This window comes from Chrysemys picta, chromosome 2 (genome assembly GCF_011386835.1).
Source record: "Chrysemys picta bellii isolate R12L10 chromosome 2, ASM1138683v2, whole genome shotgun sequence".
In the NCBI taxonomy this organism is placed as follows: Eukaryota; Metazoa; Chordata; order Testudines; family Emydidae; genus Chrysemys; species Chrysemys picta.
In genome coordinates, this window is record NC_088792.1 from 164,823,705 (window position 1) to 164,848,228 (window position 24,524).

Below are 24,524 nucleotides of genomic sequence, written 5' to 3' on the forward strand. Positions count from 1 at the left end.
TCACTCTAATTTAAGGTTTTGTGTGCCAGTAATACATTTTAACATTTTTAGAAGGTATCTTTCTATAAGTCTATAATATATAACTAAACTATTGTTGTATGTAAAGCAAATAAGGTTTTAAAAATGTTTAAGAAGCTTCAATTAAATTAAAATGCAGATCCCCCCGGACGGGTGGCCAGTGTGCGTGCCACTGAAAATCAGCTTGCGTGCTGTCTTTGGCACGCGTGCCATAGGTTGCCTACCCCTGAGCTAGAGCAATGTGTGCTGCAGACAACAAGGGAAGATTTGATGCTGATAAAATGTAAACTGTTACACAACGGGAGAGGAAATAAAGCAGCAGACACAAAACGGAAGGCCATAACTAAATGGCAGTCACATTAAACAAGTTTATTTTAACATTCGTTTTTCCCACATCACTAAGCACTACAGTAACCACAGAAGAAATGTGGTCTTGTTTTTAGAGGCTGTAGTGATAGGTGGTCAATGAAAACACTATGTGGTACACAATAAGAACCCTGCTACTATCAACTACAATATTGTAATGCTGCATTTCAATCAGTATGGAGCAGGGGTCCCCAACGAGGTGCCTGGCCAGTAGATGAGCACCCGCCGAAATGCCGCCGAGAAGCAGTCATTTGGATGCTGCTGCTTGTCGGTGGCAATGCCTATTGACGCTGCCGCTTGTCGGCGGCATTTCGGCGGATGCTTGTCCACCGCCACGATCCTCCATGGCTCGTTGTCTGGCGCCCGCCAGACAAAAAAGGTTGGGGACCACTGGCATGGAGGATTAATCTCTGTGATCACAAAAATACAGGCTTCTAAATTCATACTATAATTAAGCATTTTCGGGGTGAGAGATAAGCAAGAGTTATCAAAATGATCAAATTTTAGATTGACATTTCCTTTATTCTAATATGTTTTCAACATTTATCAAATGTTAATGTAAAACATCTATGGATTTCAGTTTCCCAAAAACTTATAAAAAAGTCAGTATTTATATTTCCACTGCAATTCCCTCTTCCAGCAAAGTCCAAAAGGCAATGGGAATACCTGGCTCCTGTTGACATAAGAGATTCTTATTTCCACATTGAAGAGTACCTAAATTTACCCGATAAAGTTTTGTAGTGAAATTATTAGACTTGTAGGAATTAAATCAAACATTTTCTCCATTAAACTTCATCAGACAGTTGTAGCAGCTCAGAAACGAAAAACAGCTTTGTGCGTGCAATCTGCAGCAGCCTAGGACTCAAATACCTCTCAGACTTTGCTGAAAGAGGAAGAAACACCTTTTTGGGGGGTCAAATTAACATTCATCCAAAATACAGAAAAAGTAGTAATACTGTCCCTATTTAAGATATCAGTATTCCGCATCTTGCAAGGGCAAAAACACCCATTGGGAAAGTAGTAGTAGTACTTTCAGGATGAATGAGGTTTTCTAGACACTGGTTTTGAATGAGCGATCAAAATGAACAAAAATTCTAGTCCTAGCAATCTGAATCCAGGGATGATTTTCTTCCAGTGGGAGGAGGAAGAGGGGAGATAGGTCATCTGCATGCATTAAAATCCAGGCATATCTATTGAGGTGTGTGCTTGTAGCATCACATGCTAGACTATGAGACTCAACGTGCCAGGGTGGATAAAAATCAATGATTTTTTTTTTAAATCAATTGTTTTTATTTAAATCGATTTTTTTTTGATAAAATGCTTTTTGAGGAGAAAACCTATCTAAAGATAAAGATATATCATCATGGAATAGGGATTATAAATTCTAATTCTATATTATGAGACAATATATTCATATAATGTTTAAGAAAAGTTTTGTAAACGAGTTCCAATAGTTCATGGATTAAGGACCCAATCTTATGGGGTTCCAGGGGCTTCTGTATAGATTTAGATTAATCTTTCTATCTATCTAATGGGACTCAGTGCTCAGTCTAGAAGATACCATCAGAGATGCTTAATTTTTCAGTTCTCAAACTGTGGATTTGTGTCTCCAGAGATAACATGCTTGTTAACAGCAAAAATGTTTTTAAATAATAAATAAATAAATAAATAAATAAATAAAGGTGAGAAATCGCAAACCTCAACCCTATTGTCCCTCTGCAAATTTGTGTACACAGAGTCAATCCCTAACCTCTCTCTAAAAGTGGAAAGTTTCAAAATGTTCAATGAATAGAAGATAGTTGGAGGCGGAATAGATCCGGACAAGGAGAAGAAGTCTGGAGATAAATTTGAGATGGGAGTGAGAGGCAGTAGAAACAAAAGTGAAACTGTTTGAGCAGCATATTCCAGAAGTCTTGAGGTCTTTCTGAGTGTAGCCTTCATTGATTAGAAATCTACCATACCATTCTCTCACTAGAAGGGAAAACCTATAATGGCAGCAGGCTGTAAAAAAAATACAAAAAAACCCCAAACAAACAAACAACCCCCACAAAAATACACCCCCCCCCCAGTTTGGGAATATTTTAATGAAGTTTCTTTACCTATGGGTAAGACAGGCATGCGTGCAAAATGCAAACAGTGCAACAAAGAAATGCAAAGCCTGGTTGCCCGAATGAAACATCATGAGAAGTGTTCCTTCTCAGGAGTCAAGTATCAGAGGGGTAGCCGTGTTTGTTGCTTTTTACAGTTCCAGACTAAGAGTCCTGTGGCACCTTATAGACTAACAGATGTATTGGAGCATAAGCTTTCAATGAAGTGGGTATTCACCCACGAAAGCTTATGCTCCAATACATCTGTTAGTCCAGGGTCCCCAACCTTTTTGTGGCCAGTAGCACATTCATGTTTTCAGAAGAGTGTAACGGGCGCCAACAATTTTTCCAAGGCTTATTTTTTATTCGTACATTAAATAATACGAAAAACATCATATTTAATATTACATAATATATGAATCCAGAGAGAAGCTGCGAGGACAGAGAACACCGGCGCCTGCATCCCCGGAGTACTCTGTCCCCAGCAGGTGCGGGGCCACAGCTTCTCTCCCCTGCTGGGCACTAGGCGGACCCCGTGCCTGCCGGGAACAGAGAACACCGCACCCGCAGCCTGAGTTCTCTGTCCCTGTCAGGCGTGGGGCCGCGGCTTCTCTCCCCTGCTGGGCACTAGGCGGGCACACAAATGCCCCGGAGGGTGCCATGGCACCCACGGGCACAGCGTTCGGGACCTCTGTGTTAGTCTAGAAGGTGCCACAGGACTCTTTGTTGCTTCTCAGGAAGAAGCTGTGTTGAAGATAATGAAAGGAACATGTCTGAACATGCAGGATCTTCAGGTTGATAAACTGTTATTTCATACTTCTTTCTTAAGGACTGCCTGTCTTCCTTCTGGACTATTGTTCAATTCTCATGTTTGAACAAAAAAATATAGTTGCTACTCTATGGTACTATCATTTTAGATGCAGTTGTGATAAAAAAATAAATAAATAGTTGAAATAGGCAGATCTTCCTTTTACAATTTCACCTTTAAAGTGCCAGTGACTGCCAGTGACTGCAATAAGTAATACTAAATGAGCAGTATGGTAATAATTAAGTAACTGCATTGACTTGTTTTGATTAGGAGAATCCATCCTCAACATACAGGATTCTGAAGACTATCCACCTTCAAGATCACCATAATTTTCTATAGTTTCAGAGTTATCTGTCGATGATAGTGTTTCAGTCATATCATGTATGTCACATAGCCACAGTATATCACCTGTAGCAAAAAGGAAAAAAAAACTCCATCATCCAGATACAACCATAGATAAGTTTGAGATGAGAACCAGCAGATTACAAAAAGAGGTAATTGATGAAAAAATTTCCCTGTTTGTTTATGCAACAAACTCTCCTTTCCGTATGATTGAGAACCCTCACTTCCATTAACATGGTTCAGTCATTAAGACCAGGATACAGTTCACCCAACAGCATAGATGTTGCAGGCAAATTGCTGGATAAAGTGTACGAAAGAGAAACTGAGTAGTGTGCAAAAGGTCTAGAGGGTAAAATTGTTAACCTGAGTCTTGATGGATGGAGCAATGTCCACAAAGATCCTGTTGTATGTGCTTGTGTGACAACAGAAGAAGGGAATGTCTTCCTTACAGAAACAACTGATACATCAGGAAATGCACACACAGCAGAATACTTACAAGAAGTAGCAGTAAAAGCTATAACAAACTGTGAAAAAAAAAATCAAATGTCTAGTACGCAGCTTGGTCACAGACAATGCTGCAAATGTATCCAAGATGAGAAGAAATTTAGAAGAGAGTCCCAAGCTAATAACATACGGTTGCAGTGCTCATTTGATGCACCTTCTAGCCAAAGACTTAAGTGTTCCAGAAATAAAGGCTAATGTTGTTGAAATTGCAAAATACTTCCGTAACAACCACTTTGCAGCAGCTGCTCTGAAAAAAGTGGGAGGAACCAAGCTAACTCTGCCACAAGATATGTGACGGAATTCAGTAGTGGACTGTTTTGAGCATTAGATCAAGAACTGGCCTAATCTGATGACAGTTTGTGAACAAAATTGTGAAAAAAAATAGATGGCACTGTCACAGCCAAAGGTCTTAAGAGAAGTGTTGAACACATGCGGAGTACCCTGAAACCTATTTCTGTAGCCTTGAACAAAATGCAGGGAAATAGCTGTTTTATTGCCGACGCTGTTAAAATCTGGAAGGAACTGAGTGAAATCTTAAAAAGAGAAATATGCAATGACAGAGTTAAATTACAAGCATTAAAAAAACTAATGGGATAAGCACTATCTCCAGCTCATTTTCTTGCCAATATTCTCAATACTCGGTACCAGAGTCAAACCTTAACTGCAGAAGAAGAGGAGTTGGCTATGACATGGACATCCAGCAATCATTCCTCCATAATGCCAACTATAATAAACTTCAGAGCTAAGGGTGAACCATTCAAGAAATATATGTTTGCTGATGGTGTTTTAAAGCAAGTCAAAGTAGCGAACTGGAGGAAGTCAGTTAAGCACTTGGATTCAGAGACTGTTGAAGTGATAATCTCACTTTTAACAGCAGTAGCTTCTTCTGCTGGTGTAGAAAGAATATTTTCTTCCTTTGGACTAATTCATTCCAAATTGAGAAATCGTTTGGGACCTGAAAAAGCAGATTATGAACAAACAGGAAAATGAAGGTGAAGACAACTGAGTTAACTACAGAAGCCAATATTTTAAGTTTCTCATGTTGACCTGCCTAACAGTCGATTTAATTTTTTTTTTAAATATTTCATTTAACTATTTTAGTTAAACAATTTTAACAACACTTGTTGTGTTAAAATATTATATATTTGCTGTTGAAGAAAAAACAGAATACATGACGTTGGTGTTTTAGTTAAATAAAACAATTTAAATGTCTGTCTGGTGACGTTCTCCTCCTAATACAGCATGGCAAGAAAAATATTAATGATTAACCTGTTGAACTGGAGATAGTTCACCTCCCAAAGACTTCATAAATATCTGCTTCAATTATCTTTGGTAAATGAAATAACCAATCATTCATTTTCTGGTATAGCTGTACAACTAATCTGAAAAGTTTTCAAAATACACACTATTCATTTTAAAAGTGATTTATCTTCTAAAAATGAAACTTACATCTATCTCTGAGTTGTGAAAAATATGTATCAAGGTTATAACAATCAACAAGAATGCACTTTTATGTAGAAATCCATGATTAAATCGAGTCTTCCTGACTACTAATTTAAATCATGATTTAAATCAATTTGATTTAAATCAAATCCACACTGCAACGTCCCCAGCCACCTTTAAAAGAACATTAACTAAACCAGAGGCAAGCATAGTATCCTAAACTGCTTTGAACACAATTAAAAACAAAAATTGATAGATTTAAGTTTATGTTGTCCTTTAACCAGTAATCAAGGGCATGAATCAAAGTCACAGGTGTCACAGTCCAGAAATACCCAAACAATTTCAGACTTTCTGTGAACAAAACCAATGGCAACAATGTAAAGAAATGTGTATGTGCATGTGCACACACCTTCTGCCCCATGCCCGGCCCCGCCCCAAGACATGGAAATGCAAAAAGGACACGGCTCATATTGCTTTGAATTTAACAGCCAAAGCCATCAGTTGCCATGACAGCACCACAAGGTGACTTTGGAGACACTAGGGTGATCAGCTGTCCCGATTTTATAGGGACAGTCCCAATTTTGGGGTCTTTTTCTTATATAGGATCCTATTACCCCCCACCCCGTCCCGATTTTTCACACTTGCTGTCTGGTCACCCTAGGAGACACCCAGAGCAGGAAATTGTCAAGACACAATTGATTTTCGTTATTGTAAATGCACCATACAGAAACTGTAACATACACCAGAGACAGAAACTCACAGAGACATAAAATACGCAATGTGCTGTTGAGCAGCTACGGTCACCCCCCCCCCCCAGGGTTATACTACCCCAGCCCTCACACACGGACCCCGCCCGGCCCCACTCCGCCCCCAGCCCTCACACACGGACCCCGCCCGGGTCCTCACGTCGCCCAGGCCGGACACTGACCTACCCGCTCTTATACCCCGACGGGGTGTGGGAGCGAACAGACCGGGCACCGTCACCGCTCCCGGCTCCGCTCGGCTCCCCCAGACCCAGCGTCTCACCCCCCCGTACCGTAAAGCCGCTGTCTTCTGTCTCTAGGCTCAAGGTCTCGCTCTCGCCACGCCTATCTACAGCGCATGCCCAACGCTCCCAGTTCCCAATGCCACACGCGCGTCGCTCTCCCTTACGTCACCGCGCGTGCGTAGTACCACCCATTCTAATTCCCGTTGCATCTTCTCACAGCACCGCAGAACGGCACACGCAGACTAGTACTGCGCATGTACCGATGGTTAGAGACCACCACCGCGCATGCGCGAGTAAAGAGCGCGGAGGACACACAGAACAGATTGACCGGAAGCTGACGAGCGACTCAGTCTGCGCATGCTCTGTTGCCTGAGTTCGGGGGAGGGTGGTGTCCTGCCTCCTCGTAATTCTCCCAGGAACGAGCTCCGCTCGTCCGGTCCCCATTTCCCCAGGCCTGGCGAATCCCCTTTCCTAGCTCGCCGCCATGACCGGCCTATTGCCATGGCAACCCCCGGCTCCTGCAAACAGAGTTGCTCTCAGAGCCGGCCCTGGCTCGCTCAGCTGCCGATCGGCTCCGCATCGGCAACCGGGGCACGGCGGCCTCAGGCAGGCCCAGACCCGCTCCATCCTTGAGTCAGACCCACAGGCCTGCGCCAAGGGTACACAGCAGAGTAGGACTAACTGCTTTTCCCGCCAGCTTCCACCATCTGCTGTGCAAACCTCCCTGAACGCTACAGGCCCAATCCCTGCTGCAGGCTGCTCCCACCCTCCGCTTGGAAAAGGTGATTTCATTCCCCACCCCATATCGAGTACAAACTCCCCGATGCATCCCCGCCACAAACTTTTCTCCCACGTTGTAGCATGAATGTCTCTCACACAGAGCTCTCCACCATCATGGCACTACCATACTTCTCCCACACACTTTGTTCACACCACAATATACCCCAACACATCCCTTCCAACACTGCTGTTTCTCCCACGTACACCATATGTCTCCCCAAAATGCCCTTTCCCTCCTCCCTTCTCACACGCTGGCCCTCGTGTTAACCCCAAGCATTTAAAAATCATGAATCAGTTCCCCCCAATAATGGCATTAACTTAAAAATCATTTTTTGTTAAGAACATAAGAATGGCCATACTGGGTCAGACCAAAGGTCCATCTAGCCCTCTGACAAACAGAGGCTAGGGCTACCATTCCTTACCCATCCTGGCTAATAGCCATTAATGGTTTTAACCTCCATAAATTTATCTAGTTCTCTTTTAAACCCTGCTATAGTCCTAGCATTCACAACCTCCTCAGGCAAGGAGTTCCACAGGTTGACTGGGCGCTGTGTGAAGAACTTCCTTTTATTTGTGTTAAACCTGCTGCCCATTAATTTCATTTGGTGGCCCCTAATTCTTATATTATGGGAACAAGTAAATAACTTTTCCTTATTCACTTTCTCCACACAACTCATGATTTTATATACCTCTATCATGTCCCCCCTTAGTCTCCTCTTTTCCAAGCTGAAAAGTCCTAGCCTCTTTAATCTCTCCTCATATGGGATCCGTTCCAAACCCCTATTTTAAATTATAATTTTGGCCTTTGTTTTAATTTGCCTTTTGGGTTCTGAACGTTTACAGTGCACTTGCTTCATATTTTCAAGCCTTTTTCCACAGGTGCTAGGCTGGACACTTGATTTTTTTTTTTATTCCAACACCTGCAGGGGGTAGGGGGAGAACCACCCTCCACTATCTCAAGACTCAAAATAAAATTATGAGTTGGCAAGACTCACCCCAATCACATTTTCCTACACCCCGCCAGTCTCATAATCATTGTACAAACTAAACAAATATATGTATTTAATATAGGGAACTGTTTCCATAAGCTTATTTTACTGTAATCGACACACATGACCCTGATTCTAACCTGCACTCACAAGCTTTACACCACTGTAAATGCAAGGTGACCCAAGTCCACCAGATCTAGAGCTGGTGTGATGATTTGGGGTATCTAGTTGTATAACTTATGGGTGATACTGGATATTGTACTATAAAATTGCTGTATTTTTGAATGCTTCTATGTGAATATGAATCCCATCCTAGCTGCCATGGGTGGTGTCACATCCTCTTAGAACAGATACAATGGGGAATAGTTAGAATTCAACAACCCTATTCTGGTGCAGATCCCTTGGAACAGTAGGTGAGCTAAAGCTTAGGAAAAAGCAGTTTTACCCTACCTCCTTTGCAGAGAGGGAGGAAAGTAGGAGCAGTGGATATTTACCAGGAGCAGTACAGGTGACCAGCCAGGGGGTTAAATAAGGAACCACACAGGGGGAACTTGGAACAGGAGAGGGGAAGGGGATGGACTGGCCTAGGGCCAAGAAGTTGGGCTGGAGGACATGATTTCACTTTTCAGCAGACAAGCAGTGCCCTGCACCAGGACTTGGACCCCAGGCCAAAGAATGCCCTGCAGTGGTGAGGAAACTGAAGCAGGGGAAATAGGCTGCAGGGTTTACTATTTTGTTTGATCTGTACTCTCTTGTGATTTATATGATTAAATAAAAGAACAATTGTGTGAGACTCTGGCAAAAGAGTCAGATGTGTTGCATGCTAACATTTACGAGCCTTGTGAGAGAGTTAAAATGGTAAACTAGAAGCTCACATCTTAAGGGTGGAGTTCTGGGAGAGGGTGTTTAAGCTTCTGAGGTATCTTGGGCTTCAGCAATGGTACTGGATGCCAAAGGGGTTCCATTTCCAAGAAAGAGTAGCAGGGTGAAAGTCAGTGCCCAGGAAACGTGCCAGAGAAGGACAAAGGGAAGAAATAGTAGTGCAGCCTACTGAGACCCCTACCTTGGGACCCACAGTGAGCAAACACAAGGGGCTGCTTGGCTAGGATTTGACACACAAGGAGACTACTGCACATGTACAAGGGTTGTTTGATGGTTCAGGGCCATGGTAGCACTTCTACACCACTCTCCCTTCAAGCTGTTGGTGTAGAGAGTATGGCCAAAACTTAACCCTTATAAGGTTTTTCCTAATCCCTTACCTAAATATCCTTTGCTGAATATTAAACCCAGCATTTAGCATATTTACTAACAGCATTTAGCATACACCTCTACCCAGATATAACGCTGTCTTCGGGAGCCAAAAAGTCTTACCACGTTATATTGAACTTGCTTTGATCTGCCGGAGTGCGCAGCCCCGTCCCCCTGGAGCACTGTTTTACCGTGTTATATCCGAATTTGTGTTCTATCGGGGTAGAGGTGTATTTGAAGTCTCATCAGGTCTCTCTCCCCCATCTCTCTTTTCTCAAGACTAAACAGGCCTAGGTTTTTTTAACCTTTCCTCATTGGTCAGGGTTTCTAACCTTTTATCATTTTTGTTGCTCTCTTCTGTACTCTCTCCATCATAACTGAAGGAAAAAGGCATACAAATGCCTAAGGTAATAAACCATGTTATCATATTGTTACCCTGGCCCTTCTACAACCCCTCCAAATTGTTTGTTACTCATGTCACATCTAAGCTTAAATTGTAAACTATTTCAAATACTGACTTTGATTTCTATGACTAACACACTCTTGAAAAGTTACAATAAATATCTCCTGTAATTTTGTCTGCTCATCAATGTTTCCCTTTCATCTGTTACCTCAATAAAGATTTCCTGTGAATTTCTGCCAAGGAATTACTTATTCTAGTAACTTGGATTGTTTAAACTTTTTTTTCCCCTCCAAATCAGTTTTATTTCTCTTAAACTGTGAGACAGGAGTCATAATTATGGTTGCTTTAATCTACTTAAACAGCAGTTATAAATCTAGAGATTGTTACATGGGGGTGTAGTGGAATGTGGATGTGGGCTATTTAATGGAAGGAAGTCTATCACTTGGAAAACATTCCTCCAGAAATACACCACAAAGATGGAGGCCTTAGCTTACATGGAAGACGTTTAGAAATTCTCCCACCTTGGATCTAGCACTGATACAGCTACACTCTGACTAAACCAATAGCATGAGAATTGCTAAAAATTCTGTGTAGAAAAGGCTACACAGTCCTTGCCAGCCAGACTTGGGGACACTGGGAAAAGGGAGTGCCTTGTGCTGCTGCAATTAGTAGACAGCTCTTAGTGGGTGGGTCAGGAAGAGCGAAGTAATGCAGAAGAGCCTCTTTCTTGCCCTGCTGGCTGGAAGCTATTGCTAAAGTAGAAGATTATATGGAAGAGTGGCAGGAATGCTCAAGAGCTGGTGGTGTGTGAAAGGAGGGAAGCTAGTTTGGGCAAAATTGAACTTAAATTGTGGGTTGGAGCCAGGGAAATAAAGCATCTTAAAAAAGGCAAAAGATTTGACCCCTTTTCTTTCCCTGTTCTCACTACTGATGTTCCTAAAGGGATCTGTGCTGCTTCAGAGGACTAATGTATTTCTAAGAGGGAACAAGGATTGACCATAGGGAAACCACTTGTGAAGGGACAGACACAGCTCACTCAGGAAGAAGAGTCCCCCTAAAATAAAACCACACCCATTCCATCTATCATTTCATTTATTTGTGAGAAATGTAGGTTTGTGATACAAAAAGGATGATTGTCGAAATTATTTGGGAGTTTGAGGGGGCTACTTCCTAGGAAAAGTATCACTTTAATAAAGTATACTGAATAGCCTAGCTAGTATCTAGGGCAAACAAAATTTAAAAACTGCTTTTAACTATAAAAAAGAGGCAAGGAGGCCTATAACACCATTTATATAACTGTGAGCAAACCCCTGTACAAACATTGATTGTTTAATATATACTTATTACATTATTCTGAAGAGGCGTTAGGTCCATTTTAATAATTGAGAAAAAAGCCACAGAGAAAGTGAATGGTAGAGCTAGAATTTGAACTCAGGAATTCTCTACTCCCAGCCCTGCGCTCATGCCACCCTTTGATAGCCAAATTGCAATGGAACTCAGGAGAAATTAGGTCCTACATCAACTGCATTAATGGCATAATATGCAGATCATATTTATTAACTTGGAGTGTTGATAGGAAACGTACAATGATAAAAACATTAGGTACCTTATTCTTTTTCTAACTTTAAAACATTAGGATAGAGTAGCTTAAGGCACACATGTAGGCTTTCCGCTTCCAATCTGTCCTGGGTTATGTTTCAACATGACAATTGAATGGCAAAAGTTCTGAGTGAGGAAGACGACTTTTCTGTTTGGGGAGATTGGAGGCATGTCAAATTCTGCATATATCAGCTGGAAATCTGTAATCCAGTTCCAATTGTTTCAAGTTAAGGCAATGTGAAACGGATGACAGTAAAGATACCAATCACATTTTGTGAAGATAAATATTCTGTGATTTTACTACTAGTATAACACTCCCCCCCCCAACTTGAGTCAGGATCAAAGCAAATACATATCCTAGTTTTCTGAATGAACACTAGCTTCAAACAGTTTTGTTCCACTACAGGAAGCAAGAAAGCTTTCCCAAACATATTTGACTTGAGCAGAGATTATTTTGGCAGCTGCCTTGAACTAAGTGATAATTGTGACTGGATGCCAGAGCTAACCAGACAGTTTTTTCTATATTCCCACCATACCAGGGATAAATGTTTAGTAATTGGCAGACTGGCCAACATGAATCACTCTTTCTTGGAGCACAATTAGCTGTGAAAACAGATCTTAGAAAAAGACATTTTGCAAAGGGATTATGGAGGGTAGGAAATGCAGGTGATTACAGTGTCTGCCTTTGATACAAACATCCTGCTCCTCTGCTGTCCCTTTGAACTAACTTTGATATGCAGTAATTAGGAGTGGCTCAGCCCCTGAGGAGAGGTGGCTGCTGCTGCCCTACCTCCTTGCTCATTTTAGTGAATCCTTGTTTTGAACTATTGATCAAACAGATTTGAAGAGATTTATTGAAATCTGTGTGGGCTGAAGAGGAAGGAAATGAGGAGAGGAGGGGATGGAAAGAACAGCAAACTTGGCTATAAATACCCCAAGAAGGACAGAGCTCCTCTCCTCAGATTTTCCTCTTAGGTTAGAGATGTAAAGTGTAAGAAAAGGACTTTTATTCAAGATTTTTTTCTTTTAAAAAGATTCACAAATATCCCATATTTGCTGAATCTGTGTTGCTTGTTTTCAAGCTTCAGCACATCTTAGACAACAGTGGTAAGCGCTGTAGAACTCACGGAGGGAAACACAGATCAACCTGCCTGAAGAATGGTGGCAGTCTTGCTGCTGGGGCTCAGCTGCGTCTGTTCCCCATTGGTAGCCCTGGTCCTAGACTACAACAGCATCAAGAGTTCAGCTGAAGTGCAGGGCACCAGAAAGGTAAGAGCTCTGGGAGTCAGTTGGGGACCTGAATTGAATTTTCAAGGGTTAAACGATCTCATAATATTAGTAATATTTTGCAAAAATCTTATGATTGATTTCAGTTTTTAAACAGAAGGGTTACAACTGCTTGGAGTAGTGCTTGGCCCAGAAAGTACTAGAATTGTTAAGAGGAAACAAAAAATACTTATATTCCTGACCCCAACAGACCCAGCTATGTGATAACTGGAGTTGGATCAACCATCCTAGCAGATAGAATTTTAATACTGTCATAGCTGTTGTGTATTTCTAAATTGGAAATATTTTAAAAATGGAATGACATCAAGAAATCACCCTATTAAAATATAAATGAAGTCAGAGCAAGTGATGGCCTGTCAGCACTGATCAGCTCTTCAGCAGAGCACTATGCTCTAATGCACTGAGTGCAAGACGGGGTGAGCAAAGGGTGCTAGAGTTCTAATCGTGATTTAGGAAGTGATTTGCTGTGTAACATTAGGCTAGTTTAACTACTAGCACGTATAACAAACACAAATGTGCACAAACTGCTGCTTTAAAAACATGTCAGTTTTGTTAACAAGCTGTTACTGTTACTTGCTGAAGATCACAACTGTGCTGGGCCCAATACAGGATAGAGAGGTGTAGACCTTGTCCTCCAGAGCTCCCAATCAAATGGAAGATCATAGACCAGACCCAAGAAAGATTATTCCAAAAATAACATGTTGGACTGATCAATGAAGGGGGCAGTAGGTTTTTTTTTTTTTGGGTGTGAGCAATGTATATTCTATTCTAAATATTGCTCATTTACAGCATTTTCCCCCTCTGAGGAAAGTTATTTTTTCTTTGTAGAGTTCACAGTGCATAACAGACCAGGACTGTAATGCTAGCAAATTCTGCCTCAAGCCTGAAGATGAAGTGCCCTTCTGTGCTACCTGTCGTGGGTTACGAAGAAGATGCAAGCGTAATGCTATGTGCTGCCCAGGGACTATTTGTCTAAATGGTAAGCTATAATCATCTGGTGTCTATGATATTTAAAGGTTGGTAGAAATTAGAATTATATGTTTATAATCTATATGGTCTAAACACAAAAGTGATCGGTGCCGGTTTTAAATTTTTTTCTGGTTTTCCCTTACCTCCTGCTAATGTTGAGATCATCGAGCTCTCCAGCATTTCTTTAAAACAAGCAACTATCTTTACCATGAGGCATCTGTAAAATAAAGTAATAAAAGTCCTATACATGCATCTGAACACATTTAGAATAGGGCAATTAATAGTAATGAGTTAAAACTGGTAGTTAGGAATTGCATACAATTAATAAAAGAAGCTAAAGGTATCAATGGGGAAAAATATATATCTATGGCAATTAGGGCTAAGGACAATTGGAAGGAATTCTTTAAATATATCAGGAACAAATTAAATCTGAACAATTTCATAGGTCTGAAATTAGATAAGGATTGTAAAGATATCAATTATGATATGGAAAAAGGCAAAAGTATTCAATAATGATTCTGTGTTTGGAAAGTACGATGGAACCTCAGTTATAAACGCCTCAGGAATGGAGGTTGTTAGTAACTCTGAACAAAACATTATGGTTGTTCTTTCAAATGTTTACAACTGAACATTGACTTCATACAGTTTTGAAACTTTACTATGCAGAAGAAAAATGCTTCTTGTAACCATCTTTATTTAAATTAAACAAGCACAGAAACAGTTTCCTAACCTTGTCAAATCTTGTTTAAACTCTCCCTTTATTTTTCTAATAGTTTATGTTTAACACAGTACTGTATCTGTGTGTTTTGGGTTTTTTATGGTCTCTGCTACTGCCTGATTGTGTAATTCCAGTTCCAAATTAGGTGTGTGGTTGACCAGTCAGTTTGTAACACTGGGGTTCATAACTCTGAAGTTCTACTGTAGTACAATGATGTTTTGTATATTTTTAATATATTACAGTGATAAGATGACATGTTAACATCCTTGCTATTCCACCAGAAAGTAGGAACAGCAACTATTAAATATTTTTAAAATCATCAGGTCTGGATAACCTGCATCCAAGATTAGAGAATTGACAGAGTTCTCTGAATCGTTAATATTGATTTAACAAATCTTGGAATAATGGAAAGTTCCAGAGGACTTGAAAATATGCTCCTGTTGTACCAATGTTTAGAAAGGGTAACTGGGATGATCAGGAATAACTATAGGACAGTTAGTCTGACATTAATCCCAGGCAAAGTCATGGAAAGGATTGTATGGGATCCAATCAGTAAAGAATTAAAGGATGGTAGCATAATTGGTCATGATCAACAAGGTTTTATGGAAAATAGATCTTAAAAAATAATAGTGTGTGTCTGAAATGACAAGTTGGGTTAACCAAATATATCATATCAACACAACTATCTTTAATTTCTGTAATGTGTTTGAGTCCCATGTGACATTCTGATTAAAAAGTTTAACACTGTAAAAAAAAAATCAATACGGGCCATATTAAATAGATTAGAAACTGGATTAGCTGACACTAACTAAAGAGGGAATCCTCCTCCTAAGGGGGGGGGGGGGGGGAGTGTGTTTCTAGTGGGAGTCTCATGGGGATCTGTTCTCACCAAATGCTATTCAATATCTGTATCAATGATCTGGAAAGAAATGTATAATCAGTGCTGGTAAAGTTTGCAGATGACACGAATTGATGGGAACAGGTCAGTTATATAGATCAACATGAATCACTTTGTTCAAGTGAGCCCACCCTACCATAAAAGCAACAGAGGGTCCTGTGGCACCTTTTAAGACTAACAGAAGTATTGGGAGCATAAGCTTTCGTGGGTAAGAACCTCACTTCTTCAGATGCAAGTAATGGAAATCTCCAGAGGCAGGTATAAATCAGTATGGAGATAACGAGGTTAGTTCAATCAGGAAGGGTGGTGTGCTCTGCTAGCAGTTGAGGTGTGAACACCAAGGGAGGAGAAACTGCTTCTGTAGTTGGATAGCCATTCAGTCTTTGTTCAATCCTGATCTGATGGTGTCAAATTTGCAAATGAACTGGAGTTCAGCCGTTTCTCTTTGGAGTCTGGTCCTGAAGTTTTTTTGCTGTAAGATGGCTACCTTTACATCTGCTATTATGTGGCCAGGGAGGTTGAAGTGTTCTCCTACAGGTTTTTGTATATTGCCATTCCTGATATCTGACTTGTGTCCATTTATCCTCTTGCGTAGTGACTGTCCAGTTTGGCCAATGTACATAGCAGAGGGGCATTGCTGGCACATGATGGCATATATAACATTGGTGGACGTGCAGGTGAATGAGCCGGTGATGTTGTAGCTGATCTGGTTAGGTCCTGTGATGGTGTTGCTGGTGTAGATATGTGGCCAGAGTTGGCATCGAGGTTTGTTGCATGGGTTGGTTCCTGAGTTAGAGTTGTTATGGTGCGGTGCGTGGTTGCTGGTGAGGATCTGCTTAAGGTTGGCAGGTTGTCTGTGGGCGAGGACTGGCCTGCCTCCCAAGGTCTGCCTCCCAAGGTCTCCAGTTGGAGTTCTGTTGACAGGCCCAAAAGAGAAACCAACAGAACTCCACTGGCCATCACCTACAGTCCTCAGCTTAAACCTCTCCAACGCATCATCAGTGATCTACAACCCATCCTGGACAATGATCCCTCACTTTCACAGACCTCAGGAGTCTGATTTGTCTTGCGTACCCCCAAGATACACTTAAAAACTATTTGCTTACAAAATCAGACACAAAAATACAAAAGTCTCACACCATGCTATCACTGAAAAATTGCTTACTTTCTTATTTATACCATATAATTATAAAATAAATCAACTGGAATATAAATATTGTACTTACATTTCAGTGTATAATATATAGAGCAGTATAATCAAGTCACTGTTTGTATGAAATTTTAGTTTGTACTGACTTTGCTAGCGCTTTTTATGTAACCTGTTGTAAAACTAGTCAAATATCTAGATGAGTTTATGTACCCCCTAGAAAACCTCTGTGTATCCCCAGGGGTATGCCTACCCCTGGTTGAGAACCACTGCTATATCTCAAACAGAGCTTATAGGTTTAATGCAGAAGTTACTGGGTGAGAATCTATGGTCTGTTATGCAAAAGGTCAGACTAAGGTGATCATAATGATCCCTTTTATCCTTAAAATCTACGCAGGTATGAACCTATAAAAGTATGATGTATGAGGGAGGGAGAGACAAGGCGATTGGATCCATTTTCACATCTGAAATAAAAGATCATTTGATGTCTCAAAGCAGCTATGTCGGCATTCTTCCCCCCGCGCGCTTCTGTCCAAAATTACAACCTTCCACCTTTACACCAGATGTTTGCAGCCAGACTGAAGAAGTTACCCCAACAGAAGGACGAAGGACTGATGAACAGGATGGTTCTGATTCAAAAGGGACAACTCAACACCAGATCCAAGAAAACAACTCTAAAAAAGAACTTGTCAAATCTCCAAGCAATAAAGGTAAAATGGGCCTAAAAGCAGAGAAATACCGGTAATTATATTCAATCTTGGAGGAGAAATATATTCCAGATTAGAAAAGTAAAATTATATGGAGGCGTGTGTATGTTATCTTCCATTAGGAAAAGGAGGAGACCCCTACCATTCTATTGCATAAAGAAAATGAACAGATTGGTCCCAATGTGCTTTAAAATTATGCACTGAGGATAACCGCATTATTTCCTACATGGAAATTATAATAATGCCAATCACAGAATTAGGTGTTTTGAATATTAAATTGTCAGGAATTATGTTAAGACAAATGCAGAGAACAATAATCCCCATAAAACCTTTTCTGTAAAAATATAAACTGTTACTTACTAGGTTTGGATACAGTGTTGCAGCCACAGCGGTCCCAGGATATTAGAGTCACAAGGTGGGTGAGGTAACACCTTTTATATTCAAGCTCTGTGGAAGCTCGAAAGCTTGTCTCTCTCACCAACAGAGGTTGGTCCAATAAAAGATATTACCTCACCCACCTTGTCTCTCTACTCACTAGGAATATTTTGACTAGATTCTGGACCCTGCTCAGGTGATGCAAAACTTGATTAAGCCAGCCTTTTGGCTGTTATCTGGAAATTCCCTGTTCATCAGGAAAAGCAGCTCTCTGCCACCGTGCCATTGGCATAGGGGGCACAGCTGGAGGGTCCTTATTCCAAGGCTATTCCCGGCTTCCAGCCACCTTTTGAGCCAGTGACAGCCAGGTTTAAATCATTGCAGCCTTTGGGCTCCCAAACAGTTCTAGAATCCAGGCGCCACAAAGCTGAAGTACAACTCCCCCATCTCTGGCTGCACTAAGTGCAGCATGGAATCTGGATCTACTTAGCAATTTACACTGTGCTCATCACAAATCACCTTTCATAAAAGTCAGAAACCAACTTTGCTAGTTAATGGCTAGCAAACTAGCAAAGCAGTGGGAAGAGATCAGGCTTTGTTAAAAACATTCAATGTGCTGTTCTCCATTTATTTAAATTGAGAGTGCTAGTACTTGCTCAGAAATAAACATTGTTAGATTAGTTTCTTATGTGTCAATTTCCTAACACAGATTACTTGCAGGATGCAAGTTCATGTTGGGATACCACTATTTGGGGCTGTCTTCATATTGTGTCTAGTGCAAACAAAATGCGAACAACTGTAAGAGAGCACATTGTTTGTATTTAATAATAGATAATACCTAGCTCTTATGTAGCGCTTTTCATCAGATTTCAAAGCGCTTAATAAAGGTCAGTATCAGTATCCCCATTTTACAGGTAACGTAATATGAGTATCTCTAAATGGAAGGAATTAAATATGTAACAAATAAGTCAGGGAATACAAAAATTAAGATTCAAAAAACAACATTAACCTAGGGAAACTGACATTATTAGAAAAAGGATCAAACAGAACCAAAGCAGCAGAGGGCAATAAGGTCTCAAGAGCTCAGTTATTCAAAAAACTCAAAAGAACTATTACTATTATTAATTATTTGTACTATATTTGCATATGCTAGGTCTGAAATTGCAAACACTTATGCATGTGCTTAAATGGTTGTAGGAATGGGGTCACAGAGAGGAAACAATCTTTTTCTCAAGGAACTTACAATTTAAGAGAAAATCACAAGCAGGTATATGCAAAAAGAGGACTCGGGAAAGGGAGGATAAGGTGACTCCAATACATTCTTGCCTTTGTAAGCGAGACATGAGAAGTAATTCTTCCACTCTAATTAGGCATCAACTGGAGTAGTGTGTCCAGTTCTGGGCACCACATTTCAAGAAAGATGAGGACAAATTGGAGAAACGCCAGAGAAAATCAGCAAAAATGGTTAAAGGTCTAGAAAACATCACTATGAGGGAAGTCTGAAAAAAATTGGGTTTGCTTGGTTTGGAGAAGAGAAGACAGAGGGGGGACAGGATAACAGTTTTCAAGTACGTAAAAAGGTTGTTACAAGGAACATGGAGAAAAATTATTCTCCTTAACCTCTGAGGATAGGACAAGAAGCAATGGGCTTAAATTGAAGCAAGGGAAGTTTAGATTAGACATGAGGAAAAACTTACTGTCAGGGTGGTTAAGCACTGGAATAAATTGTCTAGGGAGGTTGTCGAATCTCCAACATTAGAGATTTTTAAGAGCAGGTTAGACAAACACCTGTCAGGGATGGTCTAAATAATACTTAGTCCTGCCATGAGTGCAGGGGACTGGACTAAATGACCTCTCAAGGTCCCTTCCAGTCCTATGATTGTACACATAACCTGTCTATAGAATCTAAAGACAATGCAACTTTTTTTTTTTTTTAAGAAAAAGAAAAACTGTAGTAGTAGTTGTAGTTGCCATTATCAGTTGGTAATGTTCCATGGGCACCACACTAGCTGCTAACTTCTTTTGTGAATAAAGCAGATAGATTTCAAAATGGTAAAACTGGGAGCGAATAGGAGCCCAAAAGATCTTTTTCATTTGGAAAAATAATCCTCATATGAAGAAAGATTCTTGCAAGCCTTGTCCAGAGTTATGACTGATGTTTAACCATTAGCATGACTGCTGATTTTTAAGCCAGAAGATCAGCTAGAAGTCTTTGCAGGGGAGGACAAAGGGCTTTCCACAATGGGGGAGATCAGGACTGGTCTGAAGTGAGTCCCACCCCTCTGCTAGCAATCCTCAGTTTTGTGGTCAGCAATTTTTCTCTGAGCTGTTGACTCAGTACCCACCGCTCAAGCCAAGAACCTCAAAGACATGGGGTATGTTATACATTTTATTCTGCTTACTGCAGGTCAAGAGGGAGAAAGCTGCCTTCGCACATCAGATTGTGCCTTTGGGCTTTGCTGCGCTCGCCATTTCTGGACCAAAATCTGTAAGCCAGTTCTCCGTGAAGGACTGGTCTGTTCCCGCCGGGGACACAAAGATGTTGCTCAAGGTCCAGAAATTTTCCAACGCTGTGATTGTGGCCCTGGTTTGTCTTGCCGACCACCGCTCACTGGGCTGCCACGATCTCGCTTAAACATCTGCCAAAGAAGCTAAAGAGCCAATAAACACTGGATCCAGAGGGAGAACAAGGAATTTGCTGTCTACTCCAGAGTTAATTTATGCAAGCTTCTATACAATTATCCCTAACCTTCCACAGGCCAACAGAACCCTGCACTGGAGAAAACATCCAGCTCAAAGCGAGATCTGGGCACTGGGCAACCTTAGATGTACATTTCATTCATATGGGCTCTGTTGTATCCTTGTGGGCTGCACTAAGGAGCCATCAGACGCTTACAAAAATCGCTTATGCTTTCAGATAGCATGAAGTACAAAAGGGCTTGATTTTTTGTCTGCTTTTACCAACTATCTAGGGTCCTTTTTTATAGCTATCATAGCTGTAGCATGTATAAAAATTCAGAGGTTCTCCAGCTGGTTTCCAACTATTTAGTTATTTACTAAAATAAAAAAATTACTAAAGGAACTAGTAGATTCTTTCACAGGAATTGCAATTTACTTGTCAATAGGGTCAAATTATTTCCCAAGTGTTTCCAGGATGTTCAGAGCCACAGAAGAAAGCTGTTTCCACTTCTGGCTCCATCTCAGACGCAATGACGGAATCACATGTAAATGTCAGATACCATCAAAAAGTGCTTCATAAACTATTTACATAGAGCAGCACAGAGATGAGAACAAGCTTTATCTAGGGCAAAAGGCAGTAGACACCTAAGATACTGCACATAGGGAAACAATCATTAAGACCATCAATGGGAATTTGTGAAAGTGGTGAATAAGTAAAAACTGGGGGTTATAATGAAAGTTATATTGCAACTTAAACTGCACCTAGCCTGTACTATGTGAATATTTTTTTCATTCTCTCTACATAGTATTTAGATACCACAGTGATAGACACCTTCTAATTGCTATCAATGCAAAACCTGTCATAAAACCTCTCATCTAAAAGACTCCAAAGTGCTCTGTCTGCCAACATATTTACTGGCTGTATAATTAAAAATATAAAATTTCACCTGCCACTTAAACAGTCACCATTGAGATGAAATGTGCAGCCAGTTTACAGTACACAATTATAGTTCAGGGCAGGAGGTGAAGACCTATAGGAATGGACTTGATTATCTGCTAATTCCTTTCCCTAAGTGCTATGATCCTAACATACAGTAAATAGCTATTAAACCAAACTGTTTCCTTATGCAATTGCTCATCTGTTATATTTAATAATAAATAGCGGAGTTTGTGCTGAGCATTTCCAACATGTTTTAACAGAAATCTGATACGGTTTCCAGATTTTTAAAGTTTATTATGGTTGTGAAGTCTGCAGATTTGACCTCTGGCTTGCAGCACTTCAGGGAAATGTATCAAAATTAAAATGCAATTTTCTTTATGCGGAGAGAGTGATACCATGGACTAATGCTGTTACTGTCAGAGACGAGAGGGGCTATTTAATTCATTATTTTGCACCTACTAACTTGGCCACCCATAAATCTATTCCCATGGTGAATATTTTAAATATAATTTATGACAAGTACATTGACTTTTATGAAAAACAAATACAATATCTTCATTTAGAAGCCACCATTGAATACATTAATAGTAACTGTCTTTGTTGAGCAGCCACATTTTTCCACGGAAATTGTAGGGGAAAGTAATAAAACAAAAACTGTGCTTTCCAAAACACAGATATCTAGTATCCCAGGGAGAAAAAGGCAGACTATAATTTATTATTAGAACACAAAATCTGGACCAATTCCCAATTTAATCTATGAGAAATTTTATCGTGAGGTAGCTGCTTGGTTTCTCATTTTCCCTGCAGACTTATCTTAGCACCTTAGCAAAGGGCCTAAGTAAAATTCAGATAAAAACCATGTCTGTATTAAAGATATTTTTGAATAAAAGGAAAGTAATCAAGTTGCAATGTTACGTGATTTAATTTTTATAACACATTTTACTCTAGTGCCATGGAACTATTGTTTAAAAACAGTGTCAGTAATACACACCTTCTGAAGTAATGTTCAAGCAATAAATATGCACCTAGATTTGATTCCGATGATTATTCATAAAAGCTGCAAAATAAGTGAGCACTAGCTAGTGAACCTACGAATGCAAGTTATTCACTCCGTTCTTTTGGCTCTCGATACTTCCACTGTATGTAGTCAAAGATATCCTTTTCACTCTCTACTGGGAGGGACTCCCCAGCAACTCCTGCAAACACAAAGATGACAGACGGGTGAAGGACAGCAACTTTGCAAGGCATTATGAGTAGCAGTGCTGTGCAGACACCATTTTATAAAGCAAGGATAGGTTTATCTAGAAAAAACAGGCTGATGTCTGAAAACCAAGAAGCTGCATAAATGAATGAAAAGGAAAATAGGAGTCTGGTTAGTAGTTAGATAAGGTCTAAAAACTAGATCTTTTATGAAAAAAAACGGATCAATATGTCACAAGGTGTTGAATGTATCACTGTAAATGCAGCAACTTTGTATCTCAACCTCAGAGTGTCAATCCTAGAACTCTAGCTCTTGACACAGCTTTATAAATATACACCATCAGTTAAAATTAGACAGTATGCCCATCCCAAACCAACAGAAAGCTACAGTCTTGTTATAGTGCTGGAAAACAGATGCCTGCCCTGTGTGGCACAAATAGACCAGGTCTTGTTCTCATTGAAATCAATGGCAAAATTCCATTGAGCTGCATCAGGCAGACCCAGAGGGGGGATATCTTGTGTGCGGGAGAGAAGAAAGCTGCCTCCTGATACTAGGTAGGTCTCTGAAGTCAGAGAGAATAGCGTGCTACATTTAACTGTAGTATTTGGCAGTAGCCCTTGAAACATCCTGAAATACTATTATGTGCGTATAGGTCTGTTTGGAGAAGAAAGGTTCACACTTGTCCTGAGAACCTAACAACCCATCAATGCCAACTGGCAAAGGATTCACTGTTCTGTAACAACTCCTGGCAGCCCTGACATACTCACTAGACCCACCACATTGCTTTCGTAGACTATATTCAAAAAGTGTCAAGTGAGGTATCTAATAAAAGCGTGTCATACCGATCCTCAGAAGTGTTGCAAAAATCTATGTACGGACGATATTTCAGGAGTTATATATGTGTTCTGAAAATATGTTTTAAGAAGACTGTCTCCCAAGCTGGAGTTGACAAACAGGTTTTGAGTCACACAAAGGAAACCTCTTCATGTGTCACATTGTTGGCTATGTAAATTAATCATTGTAAGCCAATATAATGGAAGCCAAATCTGTACATGGAGTAAATGGGGATGGGAAGACACGAGAGACTAAATTACAGGGGGTCATCCTGATTCTGGGGACAAAACAATTAATTTGGGGGGCTATAAGGAAAAGAACACCTCTTTATCCTCCACTGAGGAACCAAAAAGGACAGTGCTTTTTGCATTCATGAAAGGGGGATCTCAGCCATGTTGGTTGGAGATGCTGGGAGACTGCTTTAGGTGAGATAAACTACTTTAATAGACTAAAACCTCTAACTCTAGGAAGCGTGTTTTATATATAACCATTTCTGCTTCCATTGTTATCCTTACTATCTCTTAAATCTTAGCTTCTAATAATAAACTTATGATTGTTTTCATTATAAGTATATCTCAGCGCTGTAATGTTATATAGGAGCTGACTCTCAGTTGAATCAAACAAATGTGTGTACACTGTTCCCTGGGGGAGAGCCAATCTACTAATTTCTGTGAGCATTCAGTGACAGGAGTGGGACACTGCAAGGTGCGGGCCGAGGACTCTGAGGGTTGGTGTGTACTTATTATTAGCCTGCACAAAAAGATCTGTGGAGGCCTCGAAAGCAGTCTTTGTGTAGCCAGAGGGGTTTGGTTTCAGGGAGCTGAGCTACAGCAGGCACAGACAAGACCCTTTCACACGAAGGGCAGGCAGTGAAGTGCCTCACAACCCTGAATACCCCTGGGGAGCATCACAACAAGAGAGACCGGAAAGAGCACTTTGCGTAGAGACCAAACTCACCAGTAACTCCCAAGGGCCGGATTGTGTACTCGTTGATTGTGAAACCCATTTCCAGGGCATGAGTTCTCATGTTCTTATTGAATATGTCACTGCCTGTGAAGTACAGTACCCCACAATAATATTGATCCTTGGGGATCAGCCTAGAGTAAAAGAACCAAAAAACAAAATCTCAGTTCCAAGTCAGTTGGAATTCACTTGAGGCACAGTTTCTCTAATCTTATTACCATTTACAGCAAA

At 40.5% G+C, this 24,524-nt stretch overlaps 3 protein-coding genes across 18 annotated transcripts in view; 1 reads left to right on the forward strand and 2 right to left on the reverse strand.

Moving 5' to 3' along the window:
* VDAC3 (voltage dependent anion channel 3) overlaps positions 1-14,043 on the reverse strand; it is a 53,914-nt gene extending 39,871 nt beyond the window's left edge. The window contains exon 1 of one of the 8 annotated variants that reach the window (XM_065584758.1): positions 13,975-14,043. The gene's annotated coding sequence lies outside the window, so the exon portion shown is untranslated. Of the gene's footprint in view, positions 1-4,990; positions 5,076-6,496; positions 6,756-13,974 lie in introns of those variants that run through there. The other 7 variants (XM_065584759.1, XM_005286481.5, XM_065584761.1 and 4 more) reach the window with 7 other exon arrangements.
* Positions 11,051-24,524, reverse strand: part of POLB (DNA polymerase beta) — a 37,571-nt gene continuing 24,097 nt past the window's right edge. For 3 of the 9 annotated variants that reach the window (XM_065584751.1, XM_065584753.1, XM_065584754.1), the window contains 2 exons: positions 24,288-24,427; positions 22,199-22,491 (listed from right to left, as the gene is read on the reverse strand). In XM_065584751.1, the coding sequence (XP_065440823.1) occupies positions 22,397-22,491; positions 24,288-24,427 (235 nt within the window). In that variant the 3' untranslated portion in view covers positions 22,199-22,396. Of the gene's footprint in view, positions 12,873-13,974; positions 14,049-18,478; positions 20,346-22,198; positions 22,492-24,287; positions 24,428-24,524 lie in introns of those variants that run through there. The other 6 variants (XR_010598672.1, XR_010598673.1, XR_010598669.1 and 3 more) reach the window with 5 other exon arrangements.
* On the forward strand, positions 12,705-22,256 carry DKK4 (dickkopf WNT signaling pathway inhibitor 4). Its single transcript, XM_005286477.5, has 4 exons — positions 12,705-12,844; positions 13,691-13,841; positions 17,158-17,304; positions 20,084-22,256. The coding sequence occupies exons 1-4, from the start codon at positions 12,734-12,736 to the stop codon at positions 20,329-20,331; spliced, it is 657 nt and encodes a 218-aa protein (XP_005286534.1). The 5' UTR covers positions 12,705-12,733; the 3' UTR covers positions 20,332-22,256.

Bases quoted from the DNA above. Each gene is read 5' to 3' on its own strand.
- DKK4 (XM_005286477.5), top strand. From the start codon at position 12,734: ATGGTGGCAGTCTTGCTGCTGGGGCTCAGCTGCGTCTGTTCCCCATTG. The intron at 12,845-13,690 runs GTAAGAGCTCTG...TTTTCTTTGTAG, and splicing joins AAGTGCAGGGCACCAGAAAG to AGTTCACAGTGCATAACAGA. The intron at 13,842-17,157 runs GTAAGCTATAAT...CCTTTACACCAG, and splicing joins AGGGACTATTTGTCTAAATG to ATGTTTGCAGCCAGACTGAA.